The 22,916-nt window shown below is 36.5% G+C and overlaps 1 protein-coding gene across 3 annotated transcripts in view; it reads right to left on the reverse strand.

Moving 5' to 3' along the window:
- The window catches only part of cacna2d3a (calcium channel, voltage-dependent, alpha 2/delta subunit 3a), a 196,633-nt gene that overhangs the window by 14,519 nt on the left and 159,198 nt on the right, over positions 1 to 22,916 (reverse strand). For all 3 annotated transcript variants that reach the window (XM_026925413.3, XM_053236172.1, XM_053236171.1), the window contains 7 exons: positions 12,721 to 12,782; positions 12,068 to 12,112; positions 11,331 to 11,393; positions 8,998 to 9,068; positions 2,374 to 2,449; positions 1,894 to 1,946; positions 616 to 671 (listed from right to left, as the gene is read on the reverse strand). In XM_026925413.3, coding sequence (XP_026781214.2) covers positions 616 to 671; positions 1,894 to 1,946; positions 2,374 to 2,449; positions 8,998 to 9,068; positions 11,331 to 11,393; positions 12,068 to 12,112; positions 12,721 to 12,782 — 426 coding nt within the window. The remainder of the gene's footprint in view (positions 1 to 615; positions 672 to 1,893; positions 1,947 to 2,373; positions 2,450 to 8,997; positions 9,069 to 11,330; positions 11,394 to 12,067; positions 12,113 to 12,720; positions 12,783 to 22,916) is intronic.

A 22,916-nucleotide genomic window follows, 5' to 3' on the forward strand; every position in this document is an offset into this window, starting at 1 on the left:
TCTGTAATTACCAGAGCCACACACACACACACACACACAGGTTAGCCTAGGTGACCAGCATTTAGCATTACTGCCCCTTACAGTAAAAACCGTGAAGGTGCATTTCACCATGGTATGCCCTGAAATTGCACTGTGTAATTCAAGTAAACACGTGTGACATCATGTGAATAATATGTGAACACCTGTGATAGAGAATTATTCATGTGAGAAAATCACAGAAAAATGAAACCACATGTAAAAATAAATGAACTGTGAAAAAGAAATATGTGAAAATAAAAACACATGCACTACATATGAGTGAAACACAATGCGAAGTGTGTAAAAAAAAAAAAAACACATTTTCAAATTAATGTGAGGACTTTTTTTTATAAGGGAACCTTTTGGATTTTCCATAAGTAATTTTTTTATAACTACTATAACCAGAAAACATGGCGGACCTTGGGTGAACAGAAAGAACTTGCTATGGTTCTGGGTTCCCCAAACTGTTCAGGACATGTTTAGAAAAAGGTATATTGAAGAAAACTGATAAATTCAAAGTTGAAGATCTTTTTAGGAATGAGCAGAAACTTAGCTAGGGCACTAAAAATTTCACACAATGATATCAGTGAAACAAACCCTGTGCTGTAACATCCAAGTGCCACCAGCTGTACAGGTTGAACTCCATCAGAAATCTGTGGGCAGAAAAGAAAACCTAAGATTTAAAGAATAAAAGAAAGTAATGTAAGACATTCTATGAACCCCGTTATAACAGCGTTTAATCATTATAACTGTCCTTATAATTATTTGTAAGTTGGTAATGATTCCTTCTAACTCTAATTATGCCTCATAGAGTTCTAATAATGGGTTATAAATGATTGAAAACTTGTAAGCATGCTGTAATGCAAGTATCACTGTTCATTCTAATTCCTGTATTACATAATTATAAACCAACTGTAATATTTATTAACAATGAAAGTCATCTCATCACTGAGTCCTTCCAAAAATGACAAGCACACACACACACACACACACACACACTCACATGTATGTAGCACCTGAGATTAGCTTCCTGATCTTTAGATAAGCTTCCAGTTCCTCCAAGCTTTACAGAAATGACATTAAGGAACATCATTTCTGTAATGTGCCTTTATTATTGACATTAAAGTTTTCAAACTTCAATAAAATGTCTGCATGTGTTTTTGTAATTAATCTGACATTAAGTTAATAGGGTCTTACTGCTTATAATAAAGAATAATGTAACATGTAAAATGTATTTACTTTAGTTGAAGGATTCAGTGATGACATTGTAAGTTCTTATAATTTTTTTTTTATGATTAATAAATTGTACAGTTCCAGAGTTATAATTATAAGCAAAGTTATAATGAACATGAACGGCATAGAAAGTGTCCCTGAAAGTGTGTTGTGAATATTTTTTCTTCTTTTCTTTCGTCATTGTAGTGAATATGGCAAGAAATCCTTTAAAATATCTATACATATAGCTCTTTGTAATCTTTTTACCATTTATATTCCATTTTTGGTGTGCTTTTAAGGAATGAGTAATAATGTTCCATAAGCAAACTCGAACTCAAACTATGAAAGTCCCTTAAATTATCATAATTAATTCAAGTACCTAAAAACATGTGATGTTTCTAATAATACTGAATAATATAATATTGTGTGTAGGCTTTGTCTTTTTGTTTACACCATCAACAGAACTTCACAACAACAGTTCATAGCTGCAAACGAAATGATCGCTTTGATCACATCAGTCTGGCCAAGAGTAACCTCAGCAAGGGTAGCAAGTTCAAAGCGGTATCCCAGGATTCCCCTGGCTATCTCCATTAGGCTTTTGGTAATTTGCGATGTTTTGGAAAAATCAAATGAATAAAAGCAGATGAATCAGAGGTTACTTACATGACAAGCTCGGTCAGCAGCCATTTAACAGTCGTGAAGAAGGCAAAGTAGGGCTGTGAGGAAGAGGAAAGCCATCAATCACGCATAAACAGATGACAGTAAACAACAACAAGTGTCTGGCTCATGCGGTCGGATGCACACGTAGAAATGCAGTAAATAAAGAGAAGTGATTAGGACTTGGGTGTAAGACATGGGAAAATCATGCACACACATACAGGGGTGCACACACACACACACACACACACACACACACACACACACACAGGCTGGTGGAGATAGCATTAGATGTGGCTGCTCTTCATCACTGTGTGGGTAGACCACCCAAGAATGAGGAGGAATGAAACAAAAGGGAGGAAGAAGAGAGGGTGAATCAAGCAAGAAAAAAGAGGAGATGCTGCACATTCACACAGACATAACAACTTAATAGCAGTTCACGATATGCAGTGTTGCGCTTTGTTTCAGTGCTTCTTCTATGCTCACGTCTAACAGACTGCTTGAACTGTCACTGCTCTCTGCGTAGATCCTGCAGATGGCCTGATAGTCATACAGAGTCACCCTAACCAGCAGAAAAAGAAAGACAGCAACACACACGCACACACACACGCACACACACACACAGAAATGAGAATTAAGAAAGGGAAAAATTCATACTGAAATGTGCCAACATTCCAAATTTCAAGCTTTAAATGTGGTTAATTAATAATTAACCAAAGTTTGTACGGCTTTACTGAAGAAAAATTAAAGTCATTTTCAATAATATTTCACACAATAATATTCACACTTCGCCATAAATTGTAGGGTCTGTACAAAAAGCAATAGTTCTAAATGAGTTGAATAATATTACGAATGCCTTGAACAAATGCTAATTAGTTAACGTTATTTAAAAAAATAGTCTATTTGGAAAAAGCCATAATGGAAAAATCAAATATTTCCACTTTAAAATTAATATCTTTTTAAGCACCCAGATTAATGTCAACATTACCTTCACCTCTAATAACTAATATTCATGCTGTTCTTTGAATATCCTCATCTGTTTAATCCATAAATGGAAAAAGCACAAGTTTTTTTTTTTTCCTGACAATATTTCATGTGTCCAACAACAACTGGCCAGAGTGCTGTAAGATGAAAAACAGCTCTGCAATCCCCAAAACACAGAGAAATCCTGTGTGTGAACCCAGTGTAGAGGGCAAACTCAAGGTGAGATGTCTAGACTTGATTTCACTCTCACAATGATGGTGATTCCATAGCATGAAAGGTGCTGATGGAAAAGGCACCCGGATAAGGAAATGTGGTGTGTGTGTGTGTGTGTGTGTGGAAGCGTATTAGATGATGTTGTGTGCAGTAGGTGGAGGATATCTTTCATAACCGGGCCTCCAGGCTAGGAAAGGCTGAGCCGTCTGTGTGTTCCTGAGTGTGTGTAGGTGTGTTTGAAAGCACGTCAGGTGTTTGTGTGTATCTTTGTTTTTTGTCTGAACTTTAATATGCATGTCTGACTGCATTTCTGAGACTGCGGTTCCATGTGTGAAGAATGTATGACCACATCTGATGCATGTAACTGACAGGGCAGGTGTGTGGAGGGGATTTGGTCGGCTTTGAGGCATACAAACCTGTGTGTGTGATCACTGTCTGGGCTGTTAGCGGATGGAGTTCGACACCGCCCCACACACAGCCCGAGGACAGGTTCGACCTAGAGCAACCACCACTGGAGACGCACAACCGTGACATAGCGTGCAGATGAGATTACGGCTAATCCTTCAGAACTGATGGGATTAACAACCTCGCTCGGTTTTAGGCATGCTGGGAGACGTGAGGCACACTTTTCTGGAAGTTATTATCTGTTGCCCTGACTGTTCCTGTTTTACCTTTTAATTATATAGGATTTTGGTAACATTTTATTTTTAAGGAAACACATCCAAACAGTAAATGACAGTATCATTAATTATCATTAAGGTTATTATATAATATAGTTATCAATTATTATTTATTAATAATATTAATTATTGCATTATTAGTTGTGATAATCACTATAATCACTATTAAAACCTTGTTATTCAAACTATTTAGCATGAAATAACCTAAATCCTATTAGCCTGATTTGTTATACCTGTATGTTCCAGGTTATGGGTGAATAAACAAATAACAAGACCATAATTAACTCCTTATGTGCTCCCCTATTTTTGTATTTCATAAGCATCATTTATTGTACATTTAGTGGCATATTACTGATTAGCTGAAGATACTAATAAATAAAGCATCATTCTAAAATATGAAAATTAAGAAATTGCATAATTACTTAATATGTACAGTATAATGCTTCCCATGAGTATAAATGTAAGTATAAGGCACTATAGTATGATTATAAGGCAACATACTGTGCCTTGCAAAAGCTTTTCTAATTTCCACATATTGTAACATCCTCTGAATAACGCCCTCCTTACCCATTCACTGATTTTTTTTGTAGATGGCCTCCCCTAGGCAGAGCTATGGTTGTTTGTTAATAAAGATTTTAATGGGATGGGATGATACTTTTCCAGAACTTTGTCCCGGACTAGTTTCGATAGCTCCTTGGTCTTCATGAAGCTGTTTGTTTAAGTATGTTCTCTGGGAACTTACAAGAACAGGTATATTTATATTGAGCTCATATGACACTTTAATTGCACACGAGTCAACTCTAATTAATTGTACGAATTCTGATGGCAAATGTTTGCACCAGGACTATTTTTCACAGCAATGGGAATAAATACTTATGCAATCACCACTTTTACATTATTATTGGTTAATAATGTTGGAAACTACAGGGTGTCCCAAAAGTCTCCATACATAGGGGAAATTAACACTTTTTAGCAAAATGTCTTCCAAAATCTTTCATACTTAGTTTTATTATATTTTTTCAGATAGCCTTTAAGAATGTCTTTGACAAAAGAAGAACGTATTGAAATCATTCTCATGGCTGGATCGGGAAGCTGTCGCAAGGTTGCGATGGACTTTAACAGGAAACATGGCAAGCACATCACACACGACACTGTCGCCAAACTTATTAACAAATTCAAAAAACCAAACGAGAAGTGGACATCCATAAACATCTACTGACGAAGGCACAACCGACGTGGTGCTGGCATACACAGTCCCCTATGTATGGAGACTTTTGGGACACCCTGTATATTAATATTAATTCCCAAGTTAATATTATGGGCTGTAGACTTATGTCATATAATCCTAATTAAATCCATTTCATTTCGAGGTTTATTACACTAAAGGGGTGAATACAGTGAATATAAAAAGTCTACATAACCCCGTTAAAATGGCAGTGTCATGGATAGAGAGTCGGACTTGCAACCCAAAGGTGAACCTGAAGGTTGTGGGTTCGAGTCTCAGGTCCGGCAGGGATTGTAGGTGGGGGGAGTGAATGACCAGCGCTCTCTCCCACCCTCAATACCACGACTGAGGCGAGACCCTTGAGCAAGGCACCGGACCCCCAACTGCTCCCGGGCGCCGCGGCAAAAAAAGGCTGCCCACTGCTCCGGGTGTGTGTTCTGTTTTGTGTTAACCCTAATAAGCACCCCTACTTAAGTTCTGGTTTTTGTGTGTTTCATTGCCAAGCTTTTGTCATTGTCGTGTGTATGGGTCGTTGTGTGTTCCACAGCCTTGTTCATAGTCTGCCTGTTTTTGCCTTGTAGCCATTGTTATGTTTATAGTTCTTGTCGTCACTGTTTTCGTTGGTTGTGTTGCACCTTCTACAATAAAATCTGCACGTGCATCCGCTGCCTCTACAAAATTCGTGACAGGTTTTTGTTAAGTTAAAAAAAAAAAAAAAGAAACTAAGATAAATCACGTTGGAAATTTTTCCACCCTCAACATATACAAATTAAGAGAAAAACAATCAGAAACATTTTTTGGGAAAAACAGGAAAAAGTTACAATAACCTGGGTGCATAAGTATGCACACCCTTTTATAATTGGGGATGTGGCTGTGTTCAGAATGAACCAATCACATTCAGTCTCATGTTCAAAAATAATTATCATACAGCTGTCATCAATGAAATTATTCTGATTAACACCAAATAAAGACCAGCTGTTTCTGTAGGATTTTCTTGACATCTTCTTGGTTTCAGCTGACTGCTGAAGCCATGGCCTGTAAAGAGCTTACAAAGCCTGTATGGTATCTCACTTGCCAAAAGATATCGATCAGGAGAGGCATATAAAATAATTTCCAAAACATTAGATGTTCCATGGAACACTGTGAAGGCCATAATACACAAGTGGAGAAAATGGAGCACCACAGTGACATCACCAAGAACAGGATGGCCCTCCAAAATGTACAAAAAGACAAGAAAAAAAAAACTTACCATTAAAGGAGCTGCAGAAATATCTGACAAGTACTGATTACTCTCTGGATGTGACAACAATCTCTCGTATTCTTCACATGCCTGGGCTATGGTGAAGTATGGCTAGACAGAAGCCCTTTCTCACAAAAACATCCAAGCTAAACTAAATCACCCCAAACTATGAGGCAAAATGTGTTATGGTCTGATGAGACCAATTCCAAAAGGTATAATAATTCCATAATTCCAAAAGGTGTGTTGGGTCCAAAAAAAGGAAATCACCAAAAGAACACCATTCCCACGGTGAAGCATGGTGGTGGCAGCATCATGCTTTAGGGCTGCTTTTCTTCAGCCAGAACTGCGGCTTTTATCAAGGTGGAGGGAATTATGAAGAGCTACAAATACCAGTCAATTTAAGTGCAAAACTTTCAGGTGTCTGCTGGTAAGGTGAAAATGAAAAGGAATTTCACATTTCAGCATGACAGTGACCCAAAGCATACATCCAAACCAACAGAGGAATGGCTTAACCAAAAGAAGATCAATGTTTTTGAATGATCTAGTCAGAGCCCAGACCTGAATCCAACTAAAACTCTGTGGGGTGACCTGAAGCGGGCTGTACACAGGAGATGCCCTCACAATTTGACAGATCTAGAATGTTTCTGGAAGGAAGAGTGGGAAAATATTGTTAATTCAAGATGTGCTAAGCTGATAGTCTCTGACCCAAAAAGACTGAGTGGTGTAATAAAATCAAAAGGTGCTTCAACAAAGGATTAGTTTAGGGGTGTGTACACTTATGCATCCAGGTTATTGTAAGTTTTTTTATTTTTATTTTTTCCCTAAAAAAGTTTCTGACCATTTTTCACTTTATTTGTATACTTTGCAATTTCACTTTAAAGGTGGGAAAAGTTCTGACATGATTTACCTTAGTTTCATTATTTAACTTCACGAAAACCTGACATTTTAACAGAGGTGTGTAGACTTTTTATATCCACTATACTTATGCAAGGCACGGTATGCTTTTTAAAAAAGATTTCATATAGATTTTTTTTTTTATGCAATTTTCTAAAATCTAATACACATATTGTGATCAATATGCTTGTGTGGGAGTCAAAACACAACTAAAAATGCAAAAATGCACAATCGCTGCGCCCTGTGAAATCACATCTTCAGATCTTGCTTAAGCCAAAACACATTTTTCACTCTTACATATCTGTCTGTTGAGAACTACATCTCCATATCTGCAACCTGCATCTTTAAGTCTATACTGAGGGATATGCTGTGCATGGAAGTGTGTAGTGATTTGTTCGCGTGTGAGTGTGTGTGTGTGTGGTGGATTTGGTCTGTGTTTTAAGCTGAGGGCAAGGACACGTCCTGCCACGTGAGTTTAAAGCTATGCATGGAAAACCCTGCTACATCACCTTCCAACTACCCTTCTCCTCCTCCTCCTCTTCCTCTTCCTCCTCCTCACATTCCACACTTAATCATAGCTAATCGTGTCACTGCCCATCGCTTGCAGCTATTCCCATCCCACAGCACGCTTCAGAGGCCCCACTCTCCAGATGTCTGATTGTGTTAAAGAAAGGAAATGTGTGTGTTTGCATGCATATTTGAGTTTGTGTGTGTGTGTGTGTGTGCTATAAAGAGAGCAGCCAGTATATTATTTGAATGCTAGGCTGATTCATAAAATGGTAGCGGTCAATATTAATTTATTGCCTACATGCTTTTCAATCAATTTGTGATATTTCAAGTTATATTTACATTTACAGTTTACTAATCTCTCTCTCTCTCTCTCTCTCTCTCTCACGCTGTGTGTGTGGGTGTCTCCAGGTATACATGTGTTTTTCCAAATTCCACATTTTTCCTGATTTGTTATTTCCTAATAATTAATCCTGGCCCATATATTAAATGTACTCTCTGGTTCTTAACACCGTAATATCTTTAAAAATCTACTCCCATTCACTCTCCTCTCCATTCATCCCATCAAAATATTTAATAAAGTATATGAAACAAAAATGTTATTTATTTGTTTCTTTATTTGAACTCCAGATCTCCGGAAGATAGCGTGATCGTTCTTCTGTAAAAAGTAAAATTTAACTTTTACTTTTGGTTGAATTTGTTACTATGCTAGGCCATGCACTTTATGGGAGCTAGAGCCAGTGAATTACTATTTCTTAACTGATTCACAATATTCACAAATATTATAAATATTACAATTTATATTATTACAATATCATTTGTATGATATTTATAAAAAGAAGAGTAATTAAATTTGACAATAGCATTTTAGAGACACTACAGATTTTTTTAACCTAAAAATTGTAAGGAGTATTTCTTTATTTATTGTTTATTGATGCAGTTAAACATTATGATTGGAAATTATTATATTATATTTATTATATTATATTATATTATACATTCTGTTTTTGTAAGTGCTCTGTCAATGTCATTGAGTTAACAATTTTCTCCTTTTTTATATTAATGTAGCTCATGCATAATCACACGCGTGGGACACGGCCCACTTTTTGCATGCTTCCACATTTAAATACAGAACTGGAATCATTAAGGGCTTGTTCTTCATACTGACACTTTCAGGAAGTATCATCATGTGTGACAAAAATCACACATGATCAGGAAGTTTGGGCAGGGGATATTTTTTTTGTCATCCTCTACCTTTTTCATTTCAAACAGGCTTTGAGAAACTGCATTACTTAGAAGCCATATTTGGATAAAATTAACTTACACTTACAAACGCTTAGTGAATATGAATGAGTATATTTTCTCACCTTTTAAAAGAACCCATGGATAATAGTTTGCTCATGACAGCGCCCTCTGCCTCCCCAAAGAAGACACCCGTCTGAGACAGAGCGATTGAAAGAGAAAAAACGAGAGCGATCAAATCAGACAAGCAGCAGAAGAATAATTTAAAACAAACACTGAGCAATGTGGAGTATGAAAACAGGACACAGTGAACACACAGAGGAGAGACAAGATCCTTAGCGACACGTATCCAGAAAAAGGTCAGGGGGCACATGGAAATGTGTCTGTGTGTGTGTGTGTATATGTATGTATGTTTGGGGGGGTGGGGAGGGGGTGGTTGGCAAGGGTAGGGGGTGGGATTGGGTTGTGTAACACATGTGCAAAGTCATAAATGTAAAAAACATCATGAACAACACAATGTGCTAAAGGATTACATAACAGCAGAAGGCTTCATCCTGCTATACATGTGACTCATACATACAACAATGAGCCACAGACACACTGCATTAAAAATCTACTGTGTAATTGCACATTGGGCAAGATGAAACAAAGCAGAAAGGAAAAAGTGTGTCCTCTGTCCTATTCAGAATATAATTATGGATACAGTATATGGACACAATACAAAAATATAATTAAAAGATAGACGGTAAAGATAATGCTACATGATTATTACATTTACACAAAATGACATAACAGTTATCTCACTTATATAAAATGTAATATTTTAAAGTGTATAAAAGTGAAAATAATATACATAATATTCCCCAGACAAAAAAAATGAGTTCCATGTGCCATTTCTTTCCTAATATTTGATTATGCCAGCCATCACCTTAATAACATGGCCAGTCCTGTCAGGTATGTATGCCAGTGTCATGCTGTCAACTTCAGCCCACTCTTTCACTGACCAGGTGCACAACTCAGCTAGAGCTTGTGGCCTATTTTGGTGTTCCACCTACTATTCCAAATAATCCCACAAGTCTTCAGAAAATTTAGGTCTGGTGATTTTGTAGGTGAGTCAAAGTGTCCTAGTGTTCCTTCATGCTTGTTGAACAAATTGCACACAGCACTGGCCCTTTCAACATGCAGCACAGAAAGCAACCTCACAGTCTGGCCAAATATGCATGTATGCAGTAAAGATAACAGACATTTTAAAACATATATGAAGTGTCCTTATGTACATGTTTCAGATAAATAGACTTAAAATAATAAAAAAAAACTATCCATGGCACTCAGGAAACAGCATTTTTGACAGTTTCACCCACCATAACTATATTTTCCCTTGAAATGTAATCATTAAAATATTTATTAAATATTTATATTCATTAAATATTTATTTCATTAATTTTTTTTACAGAAATTTTACAATAATTTACTTAAATCTACTTACTTAATTACTTAAAATACAGGAATCTTACAATTTTATATTAATCTACCTAACATGTCATGCTCAGAATATCTGTTTGCATCCATTATAAGTTATGAAAAATGTCCATTTTAGTATATTTTTTCATTCACCCCTGTGAAATATTTGGAATGTTCTACTAGGAAGGAAGCTACGCCATTCCAGTCCAATTTTTGGACGATTTATTTTTAGTGATATTATGATATTGGCTGACAAGGTCACTTTCAACATACAGCCTTGTTTCCCAAATTATAGATTAAAAGTATATTGTAAAATAATAATTAGAACATTAGGATGTCTTTAATGTTGTTGTGCTATGTGTAACCACATTTTGTTAACTAGGCAATGTCAGAAGTTGCAGATAATTGTTTTATTTAAAAAAAGAGGCAGGCAAACAGATCCAAAACAATACACATGAGTTTGGTCAATAAACAGGGAAGGGTGAGGCGATTAACAGACTTGCGTAGACAAAACCAAAGTCCAAAAACCAGAGAACAAACATGATCAAAAACCAGAATGTCATTCACAGAACTAACAAGGCTTGGTATGTCAGTTACTTCGCACCATGAGTTTGTTCATGACTGGGTTTTATATTGTGTGTGTGTGTGTGTGTGTGTGTGTTATCAGGTAGTCCGTGGCGGCCATGTTTGTAGGACGCGATGCATTCTGTGAATTGGAGCTCAATGCTGAATCTGGCATTGACATGACATAAGCAAAGAAACCTTGTAAAAATGAGATGTTACTTAAAACTGGCTGAAAGATTGTTTGAATAGTTAAATGCTTCTTTCCTTATATTAAATGCTGAGAAAAGTTAAATTTTTAAGATTTAATAGGGGGCTAAATGGCACCAAAATCATGGAATCACCCAATCAGTGAACCATTGTGGATACAACAATTTTTTTTTTGTCTGGGTAGCTTATTATCATAAAAAATACACTAATTCCATAAAAGTCATACCAAAGAGGAGTCCTCCGCCACTAGGATAAAGCCGTTGTTGTCTATGAGGTAGCAATTTATATGCTGAAGAGAAAAATAAGGTGAGGAAAGAAGAAAAGGTGAGGAAACATAAAATGCAGATGCTGCAATAGTGTTGAATATAACAGTGTCATGACAATGTTAGTTGCTCAAGTATAAACACAAATCCTAGGTATAGTGGGGTCCAAATATTTAAAACGAAGAAAGTAAATGTTCAATATCTTGAACATTTAATATTCAAGATTCTGCACTATTTCTTGGTTCAGATTTAAATGTAAACAAATGTGTGGTATTGACCATGTTAACTACTTTGTACAAAAGGTCAGATTTTCCTCATGCCTAATCTCTTCTGTTGAAGCATGTGTTCAGACGACACTCTGATGGATTTGAACTTGTGGAGTCACTGCCAGCTCGAGTGCACACTGTCATTAAAGCAATGTGGGGACATACCAAATACTAAGAAACTCTGAAATTCATGTAAATATTTCAAAGATTCTACTTTTCACTCAAGTTGTTGTCAGTAATATAATTTGTAATGAAATTTGTATTAAAAATTAGAAACTTTTTGGAAATTTTGGACCCCACTGTAAGTACAGTATGTATGTATGTATTTGTTTGCTTAAGAAAACATGCTTACAAATACTTATTATAATGATTTATAAACAAAAGAAGGATGCCAGGCATGATGAACTGGAGACAGAGGAAGTGAGCACACTCACATCGTCATCACAGCTGATGGAACACTTCCCATCCAGGGTAGCGCACTACAATGCGAAACATCGACATTTTTAATGGTGGTTACTTGCGCACATACACACAGGGTGATTCCTGAAATTCGTGATGTAAAATTCCGTCTTATGAGTGCATATTAGTTTTATCCGCTGAAGAATGACTGCTCTTTTCAATATACTGTATTCAACATAATAAACAAAATGGCATTGTTTCAAAAATTAATTGATAGTGACATAATAAGCAAAATCTGTCAATTAAGCAGGGAGTGAAATCTTTAAAATGCCTTGTTAACTTCTTTTTATTTATTTATCTTCCAGGTGTTGATATATATGTTTCAAATGTAATAATCAATTTAATTTTTAAGAATTCCTATCATTTTACTTTACTGATAATACCCTTCATTCGTCAGCAGGGGACAGCAGGAATATTAAATTAGTTGCATATGTTAAGAGAGTTGAAATGGTCTCATCTTTGGAGTAATACTTGCTTACCATTGATGAAAACTGGATTTACGGTGAATGAACTATTCACATTCAAACATTTTTAAACATATTAGTTAGTTTTACTCAGCCTAGATGTCTAGGTGTGTGTGTGTGTGTGTGTGTGTGTGTGTGTGTGTGTGTGTGTTGTGGATGTTTACCTGTCTGCTGGCAGTCCAGAATTTTCTCTGAAAGAACTCCAACTTCATCTGTATCCCCACAGCTGGAGCACACATTCAAAACATGTCATGTTCAAGAATACTCAAAGTGACGTGCTATTTACTTAACACAAATATGAAGCTTTTCGAATTTTGCAATCATCAGAGATTCATTAATAATGACAAATCAGGGAGTCATTATTCTTCAAGACGTTTGTGAATACGACGCCTTAATTGAATAATATTTAGTAAGGTCTGTGACCTGACCCATCAAATATTGAAACTGTACTCCAGGCTTCTACATCCTGTTCATTCAGGGAATGTAAAAATACATTCCTTCTCACGTCCAACTCTTATATTCTCAGATCCCGGTCTCTCAACCAGTCATGTATATAATACCACAACATGATGGTTTAAGGCCAAGTTAAATATGTCACGCAGAAGACTTATGAGTTACTGAATTCCTGATTATGGTTTTGAACTTGTTGACAAAGGCATTTCTCCTGTCCATGTAGAGTAGAACTATTTTCTACTCTGTGAGAAATAGAGCTAAGGGAGAGAGGTCTGGTTCTCAAAGCATACCCCAGAAGCCATCAGCAATAGCTGTGAGGTATCAGAAGTATTAAAAAAAAGATGGAGGAGAGGTTATCTTGGGAAGTGTGATCAAGGCATTGTGCAGATTTTCCAACCAATCAGCATTACATGTAAAATAGCAGCAGCATTTCAGACAGTCCTGCGAATTCTTTAGTACAATAACTAAAATGTATGACGATAAAATCCCCAGAAATGTAGGGGATTAGGATTATGCAGAGGATTATGAGGGTTAATAAAATGTAATGATTTGTCGAAAAGATGAGTGGGCGAATTCAAATGAGTGTCCGTTTATGTGTTTATGTGAGTTAAAGAAGCAGTTTGTATTTTTAGAGCCCTCTGCTGAATGCAAGGCGACTGCAATTGCAAAGAAAATTCCTGCAATGAAAAAGAGACTTGCTCTTGCCCTCAACCAGCCCCACCTCAGCTGAAACTATATTAGCCTTGTGGGTTGGGCTGTTGGGGAAAAAGAGCAAGGGTGGAGCCTATTTCTGACTCAGAAAAAACATAAACAGCCGCCTCAAATGAAGTAACTAGCAAGATCTATTGCATGGCAGTGAGCAGCTCACAGTGTCTTTAAAATTATAGTATGTGATTATTAATAGTCTAGAAAAAAACATACTGCACCTTTATTGTGACTGTTTCCTACAGTATTTATAGATGTTTTTGCCATAAAAAGGTATGTTAAACTAAACTACATCATGGCAACAACAATGTGTACTATTCAGAATCCTTGGCAACCTTCATAAACATGAACAAAAATTGGCGTATAAAATAAACATTACACGCTTTACATAGTTTAAGCTTTCCACTCAGGATAAACCAATTGGATTTCCATTAGGATAAATTATTTATCTTGTTCAAACAAAAAGTCATTCTCATTAGATCTACATTTGTGTTTTAATTATTGCATTTTCTCTCTAAATTTATTAACACCCATATGGAATATTTTATATAAATGCAAACAAATGGTTATTCTAGAAAAGCTTATGTTATTTGTCATTTGCTCTCAGTCCCGAGGAATTCTGTTGTTGCCTTTAACCACGTCCTGTTTCCCTGGGCTAGAAATATGAGGATGCACACATGTAAAATCTCTTTGTCATCCTTTAAACACAAAAGAGACAAAAGGTTATTGATCTGCACAAATCAGGTAATGGATGTATAAAGCACATATAGCACTTTCCCACCACACCAGCCACCAAACCCTTGTATCGAAAAATACAATGCTGTGTATACATATACGGAGTCTTCACAGTGGTGAGAATAACATAATAGTGTAAACAAAAAATCAAACCAGATTCACAAGAAATAGCAGAGAAGCTGAAAATCAGTGGTATGGGGCAGAGAATGACATGCACGCTCTGTGTGAGATTGCACATCAACTTCAACGTTGCCCTGGTTACAGAGACTCAATCATGTGATTCTTAAAAAAAGTCTTCCAACCAGTGATGAGCCCAGAATTTGAACAGTGGGTGGGCAAGGGTTTGAAGAGAAAACTCAAATGCCAACAGTCACTCAAAGGCACTTAAATGATTGCAGAAAGTGACCAAGGAGTTGAAAGACTTTCACTCAAGAGGTTTGCGCCAGGTCCATAAGCCTACTTGTCGTCTAATTCACTTCTGTTCACAACATATAGTACTGTCATCACCTAAGACCACTTGTTTACTGTAGCATGCCCGCACACACACACACACACACACGCACGCATGTTGCCATGGCTACAGAATATAACAACTACACATTTCAGTAACTTTGCTAAAGGCTTAACATGAATGCAAAAAGGGCTGTCACAGGCGTACCAATTCAAGAGTAACATGTTTTTAAAAATTATTAAAACATAATATTTCCTACAGGATATGTAGTGTTATGATGGCGAATTTCAAGTGAACATCTAACCAATGAAATTATATTATATAAACAAAATACTGTTTCAGAAGAAACTGACTTTTAAATAATCAGTATAAGGAGAACCATTATAATGGTCTGTTGAATTAATCTTTGGTAGTGGTGACCATTAAAATAATTTTATTCAAGTAAGGGTTTTAACAGAAGAAATAGCCAGAATGGCCCACTGCCTCATCAGATTTTTATTAAATCATTTCATTCACACAAAAAGCTACAACAAAAGCCTTCCAAAAATTCGACTGCTAAAAAGGAAACCAGGCCTGTTCTAATTCTTATGATTAGCAATAACATGTACAGTACATAGCCATAATGTTGTAAAGCATTTTTATTACAGTTAGAAATGACGTTGTTTTAGTGTTAATAGCAACAGGGTGCAAACCTGAAAAATCCAACTTGCATCCAACCGAAATAGCAAAACGGCAGTATTAAAACCATCAAGTTATGCTTGCGCTGGCACAAAACAGAGCTCATAAACACTTAACACTAAGCACAGCCACTGAAAAATTACAATTGAAAGCATATGTCTAAGAAACTAAAAATCATTCTAATGTGATGCACTATAAACAACCAGTCTGGGAGATCTTCAGTCTAGGAGATTAGGAATGATCAGATATTATATACAACAGTTATATACAATAAATAAATGTTGAGTGAAACTACGTGTATTTTTATATGGCTGGGTATTTTTGTGTGTGCCTGCTGGGGGTGTTACCAAAATTGCTTAACGGTTTGCTAAAACAGGTTACATGTACACTAATGTGCACTAAACTTATTTCCTTCCACTTCAAGCACTGATAACAAATGTAAAAGCTTGTCTTTTAAAAAACACTACATCTGCACTACAGCTAAAGCACTTGTTAGTAAAACTAGAAAGCATTAATGATAATTAATTATAATCAAACCTACTTTTCAGTAGAAAAGTAATACCACCAAATTGTTTAAATACTGTATGTAGTCTACTTTGCAAAAGAAGACCTATTTTATTAAAGGTGTTTAGGCAATTAATTTGTAATGGCTGATAATAAGGTGCAATAATCAAGTATGTTTAAATTGCTCTTTTCATGTTCATGGGGTTCGATATGCAATTCTTCAAGGTTTGTTTTTCAATATAAAACAACTTAATTTAATTCCTTTGCAGCAATCTTTAATCCAAATTATGCTTTACCTTATAAAACCTATGCATAAAAAAAGTCATAGTCTTACTCTGTGGTTTATTGACACTCTGTCACTCCCCTGAGTACAGAGTAGTGTAACAAAAGTGTATCGCACTGTGACCGAGCGAGTGTAATGCACTAGCCAGGCATTACTATTTGCAAATACAATGTTTAGAAATCATACTTACAAAAAAATAAAATAACATTTTCTCTATAGTGCTCAAAAGGGCAAAATAGAAGTACTGGTACTGCTCATTGGTGAGTACTTCAGAAAATGAGAATCAGATTTGTTCCTTGGTGTAAAACGAATGGCCACATAATGACCTTTAGTGACATTTTTTAAAGAGCCTAGAGACTTTCTGAGCAGACGTTAGCAACTGTCTTGCACTTGATATGTCTCTCCAGCTCACATTACAGCTGCTGGTGTATGACTGGAAAGAGCAGGTTTAATCAACTCAACACCAGTGCTTGTGCAAGCATATGCTTCCAATGAACAATCACTGATCAATATTCCCAATAACCAATTACTGATTATCATTGTTCCCAATAACCAATTACTCATTACCACTGTTCCCAATGACCAGTAACTGATTACCACTGTTCCCAATAACCAATAACTGATTACCACTGTTCCCAATAACCAATTACTCATTACCACTGTTCCCAATAACCAGTAACTGATTACCACTGTTCCCAATAACCAATTACTGAATACCACTGTTCCCAATGACCAGTAACTGATTACCACTGTTCCCAATAACCAATTACTCATTACCACTGTTCCCAATAACCAATTACTCAATACCACTGTTCCCAATGACCAGTAACTGATTACCACTGTTCCCAATAACCAATAACTGATTACCACTGTTCCCAATAACCAATTACTCATTACCACTGTTCCCAATGACCAGTAACTGATTACCACTGTTCCCAATAACCAATAACTGATTACCACTGTTCCCAATAACCAATTACTCATTACCACTGTTCCCAATGACCAGTAACTGATTACCACTGTTCCCAATAACCAATAACTGATTACCACTGTTCCCAATAACCAATTACTCATTACCACTGTTCCCAATAACAAGTAACTGATTACCACTGTTCCCAATAACCAATTACTGAATACCACTGTTCCCAATGACCAGTAACTGATTACCACTGTTCCCAATAACCAATTACTCATTACCACTGTTCCCAATAACCAATTACTCAATACCACTGTTCCCAATGACCAGTAACTGATTACCACTGTTCCCAATAACCAATAACTGATTACCACTGTTCCCAATAACCAATTACTCATTACCACTGTTCCCAATGACCAGTAACTGATTACCACTGTTCCCAATAACCAATAACTGATTACCACTGTTCCCAATAACCAATTACTCATTACCACTGTTCCCAATGACCAGTAACTGATTACCACTGTTCCCAATAACCAATAACTGATTACCACTGTTCCCAATAACCAATTACTCATTACCACTGTTCCCAATAACCAGTAACTGATTACCACTGTTCCCAATAACCAATTACTGAATACCACTGTTCCCAATGACCAGTAACTGATTACCACTGTTCCCAATAACCAATTACTCATTACCACTGTTCCCAATAACCAATTACTCAATACCACTGTTCCCAATGACCAGTAACTGATTACCACTGTTCCCAATAACCAATTACTCATTACCACTGTTCCCAATGACCAGTAACTGATTACCACTGTTCCCAATAACCAATAACTGATTACCACTGTTCCCAATAACCAATTACTCATTACCACTGTTCCCAATGACCAGTAACTGATTACCACTGTTCCCAATAACCAATAACTGATTACCACTGTTCCCAATAACCAGTAACTGATTACCACTGTTCCCAATAACCAATTACTGATTATCATTGTTCCCAATGACCAATTACTGAATACCACTGTTCCCAATAACCAATAACTGATTACCACTGTTCCCAATAACCAATTACTCATTACCACTGTTCCCAATGACCAGTAACTGATTACCACTGTTCCCAATAACCAATTACTCATTACCACTGTTCCCAATGACCAATTATTGATTATCACTTTTCCCAAAGACCAATTACTGATTACCACTGTCCCCAATAACCAATTACTCATCATCACTGTTCCCAATAACCAATTACTCATTATCACTGTTCCCAATGACATATTACTCATTACCACGCTTTTCAATAACCAGTAACTGATTACCACTCTTCCCAATGACCAATTACTAATTACCATTGTTCCCAATGACCAATCACTGATCACCACTGCTTCCCAACAACCAATCAATAATCACCACTGTTCTCAATGACTAATCACTATTCACCATTGTTCTCAACAACCAATCACTGATCACTGTTGCTTGTCTCACCCATGCACTTCTTTGTTTATTCTTTTACAGATTCTCTTCTTGGCTATATTTACAAGTAATAACAGTAAGTTGTTCTATCCCTTAATGTTTTTCTTCATGCCTATTCCCCAACTACTCACTACCACTGCTTCCCAATAACCAATAACTGATTACCACTGTTCCCAATAACCAATTACTCATTACCACTGTTCCCAATAACCAGTAACTGATTACCACTGTTCCCAATAACCAATTACTGAATACCACTGTTCCCAATGACCAGTAACTGATTACCACTGTTCCCAATAACCAATTACTCATTACCACTGTTCCCAATAACCAATTACTCATTACCACTGTTCCCAATGACCAGTAACTGATTACCACTGTTCCCAATGACCAATTACTGAATACCACTGTTCCCAATGACCAGTAACTGATTACCACTGTTCCCAATAACCAATAACTGATTACCACTGTTCCCAATAACCAGTAACTGATTACCACTGTTCCCAATAACCAATTACTGATTATCATTGTTCCCAATAACCAATTACTGATTACCACTGTTCCCAATGACCAATTACTCAATACCACTGTTCCCAATGACCAGTAACTGATTACCACTGTTCCCAATAACCAATTACTCATTACCACTGTTCCCAATGACCAATTATTGATTATCATTGTTCCCAAAGACCAATTACTGATTATCATTGTTCCCAATAACCAATTACTCATTATCACTGTTCCCAATGACATATTACTCATTACCACTCTTTTCAATAACCAGTAACTGATTACCACTGTCCCCAATAACCAGTAACTGATTACCACTCTTCCCAATGACCAATTACTAATCACCACTGTTCTCAATGACTAATCACTGATCACCACTGCTTCCCAACAACCAATCACTGATCACTGTTGCTTGTCTCACCCATGTACTTCTTTGTTTATTCTTTTACAGATTCTCTTCTTGGCTATATTTACAAGTAATAACAGTAAGTTATTCTATCCCTTAATGTTTTTCTTCATGCCTATTCCCCAACTACTCACTACCACTGCTTCTGTTCCTATATAATAATCTATTATTTTCTATTCTAAAAAATCAATTCTATTCTATTATATTCTATTTTTAAGCATGCATTAGAGTTGTATAGTAGTAACAGGTGATTTTAAGTCAGGGTTTGGATGGTAATTGGGGCACCAAGACTACTTTCAAGGGTGGCATCTGCCACCACGTATTGCCATGTGGCCACGCCCCTAGGGCATGCATTACTAAGAGTTCAATAATGTGCATGAGCTGACCATGCCTCAGTCCTTGATGTTCAAGTAATGGTGTGAAATGATTGGGTTTGTAATCTTGGTGTTTTATGAGTGAATATCAAGTGCATTTTCCAATGGTGGGGTTTTTATTTTGGTATCAAGGATGTAATTAAACCTGCAGGATTTATACACCTCATTATCTACAGTGTGTTGTGTGCAGTACATTGTCAATTTCTAAACCAGACATATGTGACATATTTCACTGACAAATACTGCTAAGAAGAAATGTAGCCAGTGATGCATACAGACTCGGAGCTCATCACGTGTCAGACCGTGAGTGAGCTGAGAGGTAAGGAAGTAGCATATAGGAGGTAAAAGACATATGATGAGACAGTATATTGGCTAATACAAGAATCACCATCATTGTAATAAGCAATGCTGATCAACACACAGCAAGAAGCATTAGCAAAAGATGCATTAGAATTATCAAAAGATGCGTTAGTAAAATTACAAACAAAGAACGGTCCAACAAAAATCATAAATAAGATGGAATAGGAAGTAACTGTAAACAAAAGGAACAACTAAAAAAGCCAAGACATACACTAAATAAAGATGTGTGACAAAGTGTGAAGTATAAATAGGAGTACTTAATGAGGCTACGACAACAGACAGGTGTGGTCGATGAGTAGGAGGTGTCGGAATGGTGCTATAATAGGAAAGATCATAATTAGCCCTGGAAGAATATTTATGGAGTCTCCCAAGGAAGGGGAGCAAATGGAGGATTGTGAAATGGGAAGATGGAGGGACTGTCAGTGGTCACCTCACACTGCCTGTGGCTGACACTCTACTACAGTGAAGGCTATAATAGCCTGGTCCCACACACACACTCACACACACACAAACACACACACTCAGGTAAAGTCTGGTATTTATCAGATTAGTTGGATCAGGTATGTTATAGCAGCGACACTCCAAGACAATCACTACTCTGTGACATCTTGTTCGTTTCACCCTTCGGATAGATACTAACCCTGTCAACATTCTTGGCTCAGTAGTGTCAGAATCCTTAGAGGTGAAGCAAAATCTGCATACCCAATTGCCATCCAAGATGCAAGCCTAGGGGCTGTCCATCCACGCATTAGCACAGCTGCTCCATTACTGAAGAACACCACGCTACACCAAACAGCCTTACACAGAAAGAGCAATTACCCCTGGAGGTACTGATGCTGTTCCAGCAATGACCACACAGAGGAAGATGGAGGCCTGCCAGCACTTATGTCCAGAGTTGTCCTGCCCTGACATTTGCATCTAGCACCAATTCAGAGTGAAAGGCTGCACATGTCCTATCTGATTGCAAACACTGACAAGCAGCTTTACACAAATGAGTTTTAAAACCCACCTCTTTAACCAATATGCATTATTATTCCATTAATATATGCATTATTCATGCTTTTGCATGCGTCTGAGATGGCAGTTTGTATTGCAAATGTATTTACTTGTCTAGATTTACTTTAAACATGATTGTCTTTTGATTAGGCACCATCACAGGACTTTTGTGTATATTTATAATTATATTTTCATATTACGTTTGCCATTCTAAAGAATTCTTAAAGATTTTATTGAGTATATCAAGCAAGTTAGGATTCCAAAAATAAAGAATATATTAGCTCATGACAAATCAACTCAATCAACTTGTTGTCTTTTACACCAGAATAACGCTTCAGTCAAATGCAAAGGGTGGGCGGATAAATCCGGAGACAGGATCTTCACAGTAGATGACTTTTATTTGCAGAATGTTCTACAAATGGAGAAATAAAGGAGTGTAGTTGGAGTTCTGTTTCAGTCTTGTCACTCAACTTGATTCCCTTCCTGTCTGACTAAGCGTGCGAAAGCCTATCCAATATATAAGAAGTTTTTAAGTCATTCATGCAAAGACATATTCAGAGAGGTTTAGCTCATTGTATGATAAAAGGGTCTTCACATGACAACATGTACCGCTTATTTTACGTACATTCTATCCACTTATTTTATGGCATGACACATCAGGTCACAACACCCTGGTATAGAATACACTCAGTAATAATAAGAATCAGCATAAAGAGAATGGGACAGGTTTTCAGCATAAGAGGAAATAAAGGAAATTAAAATAATTCCATATAATCAATATCATGATAAATGAAAAAAAAAATCTGAAAACACCTTCTAGAGAAATTCCTTTTTTTTAAAGTCTGTTATTATGACCTAAACTGATAGAAAAGATTTATGCAAAATAAAATTTGATGCACTGGTTAAAGTGTGGAGAAAGTAAAAAAAAAAAAAAAAAAAGAAAAGAAAACCAAAAGCTGCTCCTACATTATGTAACTGTGGTGGAGGTAATGCAGTGTCTTCCGGATCTGAGCACGCAGTTAAGGTTGTCTGCATTTTGCCCTGCGGCAATACAAATTTTTAGACAACTAACACAAAACACATTACAGGAACACTCTTAAAAATGTTGGTGTGTGAATGCCTGTGTTTAGTTTGTCCCAAAAGCAATGTGGGTCCATGTAATAGAGAGTCGGATCACTTTAAAATTATAAGCTAGGAACCATTTTGGGAGAATGGTATGCTAGGTAAGGTATAAGACAAGACATAAGTAAAAATTGTCAGCGCTGGTATAAGTGGAATAAAACAATTCAGGATATTACAGGAAATCCTGAATTGTTTTATTCCACTTATACCAGCACTGACAATTTTTTCGCAAATCAGAGCGCCATTACCATAATTCCAAAGTATTTTATTCCTCATATACCACCATTATTTTTTTATTTATTAAAGAATGGTGTCATGCTTTTCATTTGTTTATTTTAATGTCAAATATTAATGAACATCCATGAAACAAATTAGTTCTGGT

This window comes from Pangasianodon hypophthalmus, chromosome 8 (genome assembly GCF_027358585.1).
Source record: "Pangasianodon hypophthalmus isolate fPanHyp1 chromosome 8, fPanHyp1.pri, whole genome shotgun sequence".
NCBI lineage: Eukaryota > Metazoa > Chordata > Actinopteri > Siluriformes > Pangasiidae > Pangasianodon > Pangasianodon hypophthalmus.